The following is an 11,856-nucleotide window of genomic DNA, read 5'->3' as shown; positions in this document are numbered from 1 at the left end:
AAGGGTTTTGCAGTTGGCCCTGGAAGCTGTGTTCCCACCACGTCCCCCATTGGGGGGTTCCCCAGGACCTGTGGGACTCTACTGCCCCTGGGGAAGGGGTTGGGGTTTTGGGAGCAGCGTGGGGTCCCCCAGCCAATCTATACGGAGGCCATACAGTTTAATGTATTATTTATTGACAAGGTGGAGGCTGGGGAAGGGGAGGCTGGGGAGGGAAAGAGGCTACGAGGCCTCTGCCGGCAGTGCTGGGACGGTGCTCTTCCCCTGCCTGGTCACAGGGGCTCGGTGGGGGTGCCTGGCCCCAGCAGGATCTGTCCCCCTGTCCCAGGGGGCTGTGGTCTGTCCAGCATCGGCCCCGGTCCCCGGAGCAGTGCGCTGCTCTGCCAACGTGCCCCGGGCTCAGCCTCTTTGTGGGGCAGGCTGAGAACAGCTGAAACTTGTTGCCCAGAGGAGAGGGACGCCTGGCCCACGGTGCCTCCTCGGTGGTGAAGTGCAGCCGGCAGCCCCCGTCCCCGGGAGAGGAAGGACGGTGCATCTCCCGCCGTGGCCAGCCGTCGTGGTTTACGTAGGACCTACGATGCGGGCGGTCCCCGGGGGAGGCCGTCAGCGACGCTCAGACGAGGGGGCGGCCCCAGCCCCGGTCCTCGACGGCACCGGCCATCAGACAGTGACCTCGGTCTTGCTGTTGGTGGCGAGGTGCCGGGCGGGCTGGCCGTACAGCGAGGCGGCGGTGCCGAAGGCCTCGGGCGGCCCCTCGGGGTGCAGGGCGGCCAGGCTGGGCCGGCGGGGGCCGCGGGGGGGGCCCCCCTCCCAGCCCCCCGGGAAGGCTGGGCCCCCCGGCAGCTTGGGGCCCTTGGCCTTGGCCGCGGGCGGGGGGCAGCCCTCGGGCAGCGCCGGGGCCTCGGTGGGCGGGAAGGGCAGGGCGCTGGCGGGGGGCGCCTCCGGCCCCCCGAACCGCCTGTAGAAGTCCTCGGGGGCGTTCTCTGTGGGGACAGGGTGCGGTGTCACCCCTGCAGGGACACCCCACTCCGCAGGCGTGGGGGATCGGGGGGTGGGAGGGATCCTGGGTGCTGATTGGCTGGCATGTGGGGGGGGGGGGGATCTTGACCACAGATTGGCTGGGGAGTGCTGTCGGGTTTTGGGCACGGATTGGCTGGGCAGTGCTGCTGGTCTGTGTGGGATCCTGGGTGCTGATTGGCTGGGGAGTGCAGTGGGTCCATGGGGGATCCTGAGTGCTGATTGGCTGGGCAGTGCTGCAGGTCTGTGTGGGATCCTGCGTGCTGATTGGCTGGGCAGTGCAGTGGGTCCATGGGGGATCCTGGGCGCTGATTGCCTGGGCAGCGCAGCAGCTCGGTGGGGCAGCGGGGGAGCTGCAGAGCCTCTGCCGGGAGCAGCCGCCCGGCAGCCCCGGGGGACGGGGGTGCTTGTCCCGCCCGCGCCCCTCCCCTCCCCACCCGTCTGCGGGCTCCACGGGGCGCACCCCCCTCCGGCCGCCCTCCGGGCCCCCGCGGCAGCGGCACTCACCTCCAGCCGCGAGGGTGGCGTAGGCAGCGTAGGCGGGGGCCGGCAGGGCCAGGCTGGTGGCCAGCGGCAGGCGCTTGCCGTGGCCGTGGGGCCGCCCCAGCGGGGGGGCGATGGCCACCGCGTTGTTCAAGTGCGGCTTGTCTGGGGGGCAGAGGCAGGCGGGCGGGGGGCTCAGCCGCAGGCAGCGCCCTCCCGCCGCCCTTATTCACCCACGGGGACTTAAGTTTTCCCCACCGCGCCAGCGCCTTACCTGTGCCGTTCCTGGGGGGCCCCCGGGCCAGCCCCTCGCCCAGCGGGACCTGCACACCCGCCATGAGGCCGTCCGCGGGCTCGGAGGGGCCGTGGCCCGGCTGCTTCAGCAGGTCCGTCAGCGTCCTGGGAGGGGGCGAAGGGCTGTTAGGGTGATACCCCGCTCCCCCGGCCCCACCAATGCGTCCCAGCCCCGAACCCCCCTCTTTAGAGGCAGAGCCGGGCGGCCCAGGGCTAGGAAATGGCCGCTGGGAGCAAGGAGCATGTCCAGGCTCCCAGCCCAGCTTTTGCACGGGGGCTGGCGAGCCCCCCCAAGAGTGCGTTGGGGTCTGGCCGGGGCTAAGCCCTCCCAGGGCCGGGAGTGTCGGCGGGTGAGGGTGGAGAGGGAGACGCGTGGCTCGGAGCGGGCTGCAAGGGTGCGACGAACCGAGCCGGAGGAACCCGACCTGAGGGTGGCTGGAGCAACACCTCGGGGATGCTCCCCTGGAGCGAGAGCCTGGTGGAGGGGGGGAGAGGAGGCGACACCTCCACTCGAGTCCCTTCAAAGTGGAGAAGACCCCGAGGAAGGGATTAGAGAGGCCGCTTGTGCCCCTTCGGGGAGGAGGACGAACTAGTGGCGGCCTCCAGCGCACGCGCTGTCCGTGCATAACGCCCTCCTTGTAAGTAACAGCATTAAACATTAAACACCATTACATAAGATAAAGCCCTATTTCGTTTAACATTCATGGACGGAGATGCTGCAGTCCCACCGCGGCACACCAGTGGTGCCGGAGCAGGGCACACCGGCAGTGCCAGAGCGGGGCATAGTGGCAGTGCCGGAGCAGGGCACACCAGCGGTGCCGGAGCAGGGCACACCAGCGGTGCCGGAGCAGGGCACACCGGCAGTGCCGGAGCGGGGCACACCGGCAGTGCCAGAGCGGGGCACACCGGCAGTGCCGGAGCAGGGCACACCAGCAGCGCCAGAGCGGGGCACACCGGCAGTGCCGGAGCAGGGCACACCAGCAAGTGCTGGAGCAGGGCACGCCGGCAGTGCCAGAGCAAGGCATGCTGGCGGTGCCGGAGCAGGGCACGCCCATGCGGCGTTGTGGCCTTTGGCAGCGAGTCCTGGGGCAGCACAGGATGCTCCTGCTGGCGTGGGGCTTCAGGATGAGGAAACTTGCCATTCCCCCTGCAGAGACTGGCCCTGCGTGACTGCAAGGGCACAGGGGGTGTCCACTCGAGGCTTTTTTTGGCTCCCTAATCCCTGGCTCACTGTCAGCATGCCTTGTGCCTTGAAGGCTCTGGCTGGCTCATAGACGCACACTGGAAGCTGTGGCAGGAGCTCACGGTTAGCAAGTGGCTGGACGATAAAAGAGCAGATTAAACTCAAAGTACATAAATGCAAATTGGAGAGGAAGGGGGGAATAATCCTGACTTGGTGGATGTGTCAGCTCATGGCTCCAGAGCGCTCAGAAGCCCAGCGAACCTGGTGCAGGGAATTGCCAGGGAAGGCAGCAAGAACAAGGGGGAAAGCAATGCATTATGCCCGGGGGTGCGGATGCTCGGAGGGCCCTGAGGGCTGTTCCCGGGACATTTTCCCTCCCAGTTTGGATCCAGTCAACATCACAGGGCGCTGGCAAGAGCAAAGCTACAAGGGAGGGTCGCTTGCCCTTTGGGTTCATTTCACATAATTCTTGGGGAGCTTTGGCTAACAACGCCCCCCGGGATCACTTAATCTCCAAATGGGCCAACAGGACCCTCAGGGAGCCAAACAAATTGAAATGAGGGAGGAAAGAACCTCTGGCACCAGTATATACTGGGGGCTGACCAGCTGGAAGGCAGCTTGGCAGAAAAGGGCCTGGGGATCCTGGTGGACACCAAGTTGACCATGAGCCAGCAATGTGTCCTTGGGGCAAAGGCAGCAAATGGTCTCGTAGGCTGCGTTAGGCAAAGCGTTGCCAGCAGGTCCGAGGGAGGTGATCCTTCCCCTCTGCTCAGCACTGGCGAGGCCACACCTGGAGTGCTGGCTCCAGCTCTGGGCTCCCCAGTACAGGAGAGACATGGACGTACTGGAGAGAGTCCAGCAAAGGGCCACAAAGATGACGGACTGGAGCATCTCTCCTATGAGGAGAGGCTGGGAGAGCTGGGACTGTTCAGCCTGGAGAAGAGAAGGCGCAGGGGGATCTTATCAATGTGTGTGAATATCTGAAGGCAGGGTGGAACAAGGACAGCGCCAGGCTGACGAGGCAATGGGCGCAAACCAAAACACAGGAAATTCTGTTTAAACAAAAGAAACGACCTTTTTTCCTGCGAGGGTGGTCAAATGCTGGACCAGGCTGCCCGGGGAGGGTGTGGCAGCTCCATCCTGCAGCTACTCAAACCCCGCACCTCCCCAGGAGCCCTCCTGCAGCCGACTGACCCCAGCTCTGGGCCCAGCCAGGCTCCTTTGGCCATGGGTGCTGCACCCAGGGGAGCTCTGGGCACAAGCCTGGGCGGGCGGCGGGCTGTGCCCAGGCAGGGCGGGGGGAGCAGGTCCTCCGAGGCCGTGGGCGCAGACTGTCAACCTGGGGACCTGCTGCCCCGTCAGCTCCCATGTTCCTTGGGGTGCAGTGCTTGCTGGCCCCCTCCCCGCTGGCCGCTGCCTGCGCTCGCCTGTCCCCGGGGCCCAGCGCTCAAGCAGGCTTGTTTCACCAGGAAGTTCGATGCGATATGACCTATTTTTTGAATTTTTTTTTCCCTCAGGTCTCTTTATGAAGCTTGAGCAATCCTTTATCTGTGACTTCCTCTCCAGTTAAATCCATCAGTGCTCTTTCTCATAAGCCTGCCCTCCACACCGTCTGCCCGGGGTGTGGGGACGATAACAATTAACAATAATGGCACGAGCAGCTCTTAACGAGCTATTTTGCTGAGGTGAGAAGCATGCATGAGCCCTCAGCCCTGGCAACACCCCAACTCACCCCCCTGTCCCTTGCACCACGAGCCGTGCCGCCGGCCAGGGCTACCAGCAGGGCCACCAGGGGCTGCAGCCCCCTGCCCGTCCCCAGGCAGTGTGGTGCAAGGGGAGGTGGACCTGGAGGGTGACACCGTGCTGAGGAGCTGCTGTCTCACCGTACGTGTTTTGGGGGGTTTTATGAGCCCTAGCCTGGTCCCGTCGCTGGGGGGGCTTGGGGAAGCTCAGGCCACATCTCCCTAGGTCACCTGGTGGTCTGTGGCACCAAGACAGCTCCAGGGTGCACGTGGAGGTGGGGAACACAGGGCAGATGTGGCTTTAAACCTGCACTGCTCGTCTGCAACAAGACACTAACGAGTGGCACCACTGTGGCCACAGATGCTGAGTGCATGAGGCCATGTGTGAAGGTCGCTTGCCACCCAGCTTGCGTGGGCGTGCAGCCACCTCCTCAGCAAGCCTGACTGTGCCAACGGGTGCAACCAAGGTCCCCCAAACCAGCTTGGTGCAAGCCCTGAGACCAAGCGAAGAAGCAGATCCAGGAGCAGCGATGACGGAGGCCAAGACAGCTCCACGGCAGGAGCTGGCATGCAGCGCTCGGTGCTCCCGAGCCACCCCCGGGGGAGCCGCCGGCGCCTGAAATGGAGGTGCCTGCATGGGAGCAGGACCTAGGGCCTGGCAGAGCACCCCAGCCCAGGGGCTGATGCGCTTTTGGGAGGCCCAAGCCCCACACCCAGCAAGCCCAACAGGAGAGTGGCTGCAAGTCCTGGGTGAGAGGACAGGGAGTGATGGGAGGAGACAGGAACGCAGCCGCCAGAGGAGAGATGACGGAGTGACGGCCGAAGTGACATTGCCCCAAGCTGAAGTGAACCCTTGGAGGGGACACAGAAGGTGGCAGCCGCCGGCCGAGCGGGGCGGTGAGGTTTGGAGCAGAGGCGCGGTGGTGAAGGAGACACACAGCACGCCGTGGCTGCGGGTGGGCTGGCACCCCGGCCAGCCGCCTCCGCGCCCAGCGAGAGCGTCACCTTCACCTCGCGGGGGGGGACATTTCCTATGGCTTACAGTGCGTCTGCTCGGGGCAGGGGGTGCTCGTCCGTGCAACCGAGCAGCGCGGGCACTACGGGACGCCCGCCCGGCGGGGCTGGGACACTCGGGGATGCTCAGGAAGGCTTGGGGGTAGCAAGGTGCCTTTGCAAAATGAGTTGCAGCGGGGGTAACGGAGCTTGGGCAAACCATTGGGTGGTGGGAGCGAGCCCGCCTGGCTGGACATCGCATCCAGTCCCGGGACAGGGGTCCGGGTGTCTCTCCCTGCCAGAGCTGGGTCCCCTCTCTCGTCCCCCAGAGAGCCGGGGTGGCATGTGACGACTCGCCATGCTGCCTACAAACACCTTTTCTAGGTCTTCACTGCCACTGCTACCATGGGCATCGACCGCAGGCATGGCCATGGACTGGAGCGTTGCCAGAAAAACACCCGGTGCACTCAGATGCACAGTGGGGCTGGGTTTTGGGACCCCAAATAGCACGGGGAGACCCAGAGAGTGAAAAGCCAGCATCAGGGGCTCAGCTACTGTGGCTGCCAGGGCACCTGCTCCCACCGGCTGTTTTGCCCCTCTCCAGCATCCCCACTGCCCCCCAAGAGGCTGCTCCTTGCCCAACTCTTCCCATAGGGATGCTCACCCCAGCTATAACCTGCAATCCCCCGCTCACGAGGTTTCGGGGAGAGGTCTGGGGTGCGTGTCTGCTCTCCTGCAATGGGCACAGCCAGATCCCGGTGGCCCCCAAGGACCCGCCGTCCCCGGAGATCCGGGGCCTGAAGAAAAACACGGGCAGGTGTTCCTGACTCAACGCGGGGTTTGGCCAGGCTGAGCGAGTGCCGGGGACGGGTGCCAAGCGTGAGCTGAGCAGAAAGGAAAGGGGTTTGCGGGAGCTGCCATAAGGCCCTGCGGGAGGAAGGCAGATGGGGAGGGGAGGACGCACCAGGTAGCTGCAGCCGCTCAGGTGCCCACTCCCCCGGGTGCACCAGCAGCCAAAGCTGGGAGGAGAAGCTGTGTTGGAGGCCACCGAGGCATGGGGGTCTCAGGACAAGCTGGATGAGGGCTCAGGTGCCTCCATCTGGGAGGAGATAGTGGGGTTTCTGCGCCTGGTCCCTCTTCCTGGGCTCAGACCAGGACCAGGACCATGACAAACGATGTCTGGAGGTGCAGAAATGGTTGACCTTCCCCCCCACAAGTGGGAAGCCTGCAAGCAGCGGTGGTGGGAGCCGTCCCGGGGCAGCAGGCAGTGCTCCCCAGGAGCGGAAAAACCCCGGCGGGAGGGAGGGATGGGAATGGAAACCAAGCCGGCCGTGCAACAGGGAGCTGGCCCGAGGCCACGATGCGGTGCCCGAGGAGCAAATGAGAAGCTCCTACCTGAGGCGCCGGGAGGGAGGCGAGGTGGCACTGCCCATGCCTCGGGCTGCACGTAGGTACAGGGGCGAGGCAGCTAGAAATAGCCCCGCTCTCTCGGAGGCACCGAGATGAAATGTATTGCCTGGGCCAACCGGGCGCACAGCGGGATGGAGGTGACAGCATCCCTTTTCAGATGCCTGTGCCATGTACCCAGCCCCTGGCACTGTCTCCATCAGCCCAGCCCCCGGGAAGCCGTGCCAGCCTGGTGCCTTGCCTGGTGCCTGGGGCTCTGTACCCGATGCACCGCTCCCACCCTGCCGTGGCTTGCCGGTCACCGTCCCCATGGAACCGGAACCGCTCGTGGCTTACGCAGAAGGACACAGGGCACGGGAGATGGCGAGACCTCTCCTGACTTCTGCAGTGATGGAGGTGCCCTTCTGAGTTTGTCCCACAAAGGCGGGCGAGGAAAACTCGCCTTCTCCCGGTCCGTATCCCAGTGCCCGAAAGATCTGCAGCTTTGGGGAGAAAAGGCACTGATCGCCCCAAACTCCTCGGGAAAGTTTGGACTTGCACGAGCAAGAGGGAGGGGGGACATGGAGAAACGCATGGCTCCGGCGGCACAGAATTGAGGCTACCCGCAGAAAACACCCCTCAGTGGGTGGCAGCAGTCCCACCGGCGGCTGGTGATGGGAGAAGGCAAGGCACGCTGGCAGGGGATGAGGACCCAGGTCCAGGCGTCGCGGGGCCGACCCCTCCCCAAGCACACTATCTCCTTCCCAGGAGGTGGGGGGGGGGAGACCAAAAAAAGACACGGTGGCGGGCGAGTGGAAGGGGAGTCGGGAGGCAGGGAGGCTGGCGGAGGCTGTATTGATCCTGTCAAGGTGCCAGCGCTTCCTCAGGCGATGCAGGGGGGGGAGGCGCAGGCTCACAGCGGCACCCAGCCAGGCTCCCCGCCAAGGGGGGGCCACAGCATGGATCCCCCCAAAACTGCCTCGCATGGCTCAGGAGGGCCCTGCGACCTCCATCCGTGCCCAGATATGACCCTCCTCCAAGCAGGGGGGTCAGCCTGTGCTCCCCCAGGTGGGTGCAAGGAGCGGGGTGGGTCTGGGGTGCAGCAGGTCCGGAGTTGGGGTGCAGCACCGAGTGGCTGCCCAAGCCCCAGGCGGGCAGGGGGAAGCGGGTGCCCCAGGGGAAGGAGAGAGGGTGTCTGTGCTGGGGGGTGCAATCAGGGTGGGTCCCTGATTGTCCCAGTGAAAACATTTCCTCCAGCCCTGCTTTTTTTTTTTGAAGCTAAAATCCCTGAACAAAATGGCATAAAAATGGGTTTATCGCCAGGCTCAATGTCCTCACTGGGAAGACGTGAAGTAGAGCGTGGACCCTGCTGCTCAGCAAGGTGCTGGATTCGGCTCAGCCCCTGGCCTCTCTTTCTGCCCCTGCAGCCCTCGCTGGGTCCCCTCTCCATCCCTCCCCTTTCGATTTGGGGCACCCATGACATGACCATGGCACGACCACCTTGGTGAACCTGCCCTGGCTCCACTCCTCTGTGTGTGTGTGCGTGCACACGTGTGTGCACACGTGTGCATCGTGTGCGCGCCGGGGGGAGGCTGAGGAGGGACAGGTCTGAGTCAGAGCCGCAGGGGCAGAGCTGTGCTGGGGAGGCTGGAGCTGCCGGCAGCCGCTCCGAAGTGTTAAACTCATTGAATGTGACCAGTTAAAAAAAAAAAAATTAATTAATTAAAAAAAAGGAGGGAGAAGAAAAAAACCTACCTAAGTGGAGGACCCGTACAACATGACACCGAGGGGAAAGCGAGACAGCGGAGCCATTGCTGGGGCTGGGGCCACCAGCCCTGCCTTCCCTTGCCTGCACGTCCTGCCTTGTCCTGCCACGCCCTGCCCCACCCTGCCTGGCCCTGCCCCTCCCCACTCCAGGCCAGGGGGGTCACCTGCCCCTCCTGCCTGTCCCCATGTGCCCCAGCGTCGGGCAGACGAGCCCACTGCCCGCAGGGAAGCTGGCGGTGCACCCTGCAGGGCTGAGGCCGGGCTGCTCGTGACACCTCAGTGCTGGGAACTGGGGGGAGGCCGTGCAGCAAGGGGGGGGGGGGGGCTGAAATGGGGTGAGAAGCATGTATCTGGAGCCAGGACTGGTGCGGGAGGGAGAGGGGAAGATGCACCGACGGCCACGGGAACCGGGTGGGAGCAGGGGAGGCGCAAGGGGGTCCCCAATGCCAAAGTGTGCTTGACACCCAGACCTTCCCCCCACCAGCCCCACGCTCAGTCCCACGAGTGGGCTGAAAAGCCAGGGGCTGGAGCTGCAGGGCGCAGGCGCCTGGGGGAGGCTGCCCAACTTTCCGCTGGAGGCTGAGCCCCACGGAGTGTGCAGCCTGGTCCCCCCCACAAGGGCGATGTCCCACCCCGCTGCACACAGGCAGGCACCTGTGCGCACCCGTGCACACCCATGCACACACACACACACGCATGTGCACACACGTGCACACGCGCACCAAGGAGGCGCAGCAGCCACGGCGGAGCTGTCTTTGCCGTCTCCTCTCCCCCCGCGCTGCCAGCAAGGCTGAGCCCAAGGGGACTGCAGTCCCAAGTCACCCCATGCACAGTCGGACCCGGCCTCGCCTCCCCCCCCCCACATTGGGAACCACAGCTTTGTTTTGGGGGTGGAAGCCACATCCTATAGCTCACACGTCACCCGCCCCACTGGCCGGTGGGGATGGCTCTCCTGACCCAGGGACAGCCCTGCTCAAGGGACGGAGCGGGTCATTTTGAGAGGGGACGGGTGTACGATCACCCCTTCTCGTGGAGGCTGTCCTGGCTGGCAGCCCTCCCTGCTGGAACAGGTTGGGAGGCTGCAGCCAACCCACCCCCCTGGTGTCTCAGCATGTCGGGACAGGGGCCACCTCGCCCTCTTGGCAGCCCCAGGATGAGGCCGGGGCTCACCCTACGCAAGGGGCTGGGGATGTGGGCTGCCATCCGTGGGGGGATCGAGCAGGGCGGGTGGGGGGACCGCACCCCTTTACCTGGAGACGGTCATCTCCGTCTGGGGACCCTGTGCCTTCTCCAGGCCCAGCTTGGTGAAGATGCCCACCAGCACCATGATGGCCACCACGCCGCAGATGATGTAGACGATCATGTTGGTCTTGTCGCGAGTGGGGTCCTCGGGGGTTTCGTCCACCCGGGTGGGCGGCTGGCCCGTGTTGACCCAGTTGGGGGTGTCGTAGTTGGAGCAGCCGCTCTGGTCCAGCCGCCCGGGCTTGAACTGGCAGCAGAAGCGGTACCCGCAGGTCCCGCAGCAGTACTGGTAGATGCCGGCGTTGCAGTTGAACGGCGGGTCCCACTGCCCCATCACGTCGTAGTACCCGCGGCAGCGGTCCCCCCCCGCTGGTGCCGCCCCGGTGGGCGCGGGGGCCGTGGTCTCCGCCGCCGGTGCCTGGCTGCCGTTCCCGCTCTCACCGGGCCCCCCGGTGCTGGGCTCGCCGCTCCACACCCGGCCCGGCTCCAGCAGCACCAGGCAGCAGATACCCACGACGTAGCTCGGCTCCATCCGCCCGCGGCTCCGGGGGGCCATCCGGGCGAGGGGGCGAGTTAGAGCCGCTCGCCCGGGACCGGCCGCATGGCCGCCGAAGAGCCCCCGCGGCGGAGAAACGGGCGGGGGGGGGGGGGGGGATGATGGGGGGAAGGCAAAAAAAGGGGGGAAAAAAAGAAATGGGGGGAAAAAAGTGGAAGGGGACGTACCCCCTTCCCCGCCTCTCCCCTGATCGGCCGACGGGCAGAAATTCAGAGCAGGAGGCGAGGCGGGCGGCGGGGGAGAGCCGCCGCCTCCCGCCGGCCGGGGAGGGGACGCGGCGGCGGGCGGCGGGAGACGGCGGGCGGGCTGGGGGCCGGCGGCCGCCCCATCCCCGCGCCTCCCGGCACCGCGCTCCGCGGAGGGGAGAGGGGAGGAAAGAAAAGGGAAGAGCAGCGAAAGCCCTTCGCACCAGGGCGGGAGGAGCAGGAGGAGGAGGAGGAGGGCGGGGGGAGGGAGGGAGGGGGGGAGGGAGCCGGCGCGGCCAGCGAGGCGCGGGGGGCTCGGCTCCCCCGCCGCCTGGCAGCCTCCCGAGGAAACCGGAGAAGGTCCTTCACCGAGTCCTCTGCCAGGCTCCCCGCCGCCACCGGGCGGCAGGACGCCCGCCCTCCCCGTCGGGCTGCCGCCGCGGGCGGCCGGGCACGCGTGGCACCCGCCCCACGCTGCCCGCCTGCCCCCTAAGCAACCCCCCCGGGCAGGGAGACCCCCAGTCCCCGGGCGGGAGGTGCGGGGCGGCAGGCGGGCACCTTGGGGTGCTGGACGAGCTTGTGCTGGGGGGTCACAGCGTGCGGGAGGTGGGGTGCCCTCCCGCAGCCCCACAGCTGGGGGCCAGGCGGGGGAAGGGGGGAGAGCAGCAGCCCCGGTCCTGCGTGAGCATCAGAGCATCCCCCAGCGGGAGCTGTGCACAGGGGGGGCTGCAGGACGGGCAAAGTGGGGGGCTACTGGGGCACCCCCAGAAACGCATCCTCCCCAGAGCCACGATAATTTTTAGCAAGCCACTGGCCGGTCCCTTGTTTGGGCTTGAAAGTCTGGACCTCTCTGGGTGATGTGCACCCACTGCTCTGCTCTCTGGCCGGTGCCACCCATAAAGATGGTATTAATCCTCACTGCCAGGTCCTCTCCCCAGAAGGGCGGGATTTGCTTTCCCTGCTCTGGGGCTGTTGCGGCAAGAGCAGGGTGGGGAAAACTGAGGCACCATC

The 11,856-nt window shown here is 66.0% G+C and overlaps 1 protein-coding gene across 1 annotated transcript; it reads right to left on the bottom strand.

The window, feature by feature from the left end:
- Positions 1-182: 182 nt before the first annotated feature.
- On the bottom strand, positions 183-10,735 carry SHISA8 (shisa family member 8). Its single transcript, XM_075491665.1, has 4 exons — positions 10,113-10,735; positions 1,772-1,896; positions 1,522-1,662; positions 183-980 (listed from the first exon to the last, which is right to left on the bottom strand). The coding sequence occupies exons 1-4, from the start codon at positions 10,658-10,660 to the stop codon at positions 658-660; spliced, it is 1,137 nt and encodes a 378-aa protein (XP_075347780.1). The 5' UTR covers positions 10,661-10,735; the 3' UTR covers positions 183-657.
- Positions 10,736-11,856: the final 1,121 nt, after the last annotated feature.

The sequence above is a fragment of the Mycteria americana genome, chromosome 1 (assembly GCF_035582795.1).
Source record: "Mycteria americana isolate JAX WOST 10 ecotype Jacksonville Zoo and Gardens chromosome 1, USCA_MyAme_1.0, whole genome shotgun sequence".
NCBI classification, from domain to species: domain Eukaryota; kingdom Metazoa; phylum Chordata; class Aves; order Ciconiiformes; family Ciconiidae; genus Mycteria; species Mycteria americana.
This window is presented reverse-complemented; position numbering and strand designations above follow the sequence as displayed.

Excerpts from the sequence above, each read along its gene's own strand:
- SHISA8 (XM_075491665.1), bottom strand. The coding sequence starts at position 10,660 with ATGGCCCCCCGGAGCCGCGGGCGGATGGAGCCGAGCTACGTCGTGGGT. Across the intron at positions 1,897-10,112 it reads ACGGAGATGACCGTCTCCAG|GACGCTGACGGACCTGCTGA; the intron begins GTAAAGGGGTGC and ends GCCCCCTCCCAG. Across the intron at positions 1,663-1,771 it reads GCCCCCCAGGAACGGCACAG|ACAAGCCGCACTTGAACAAC; the intron begins GTAAGGCGCTGG and ends TCTGCCCCCCAG.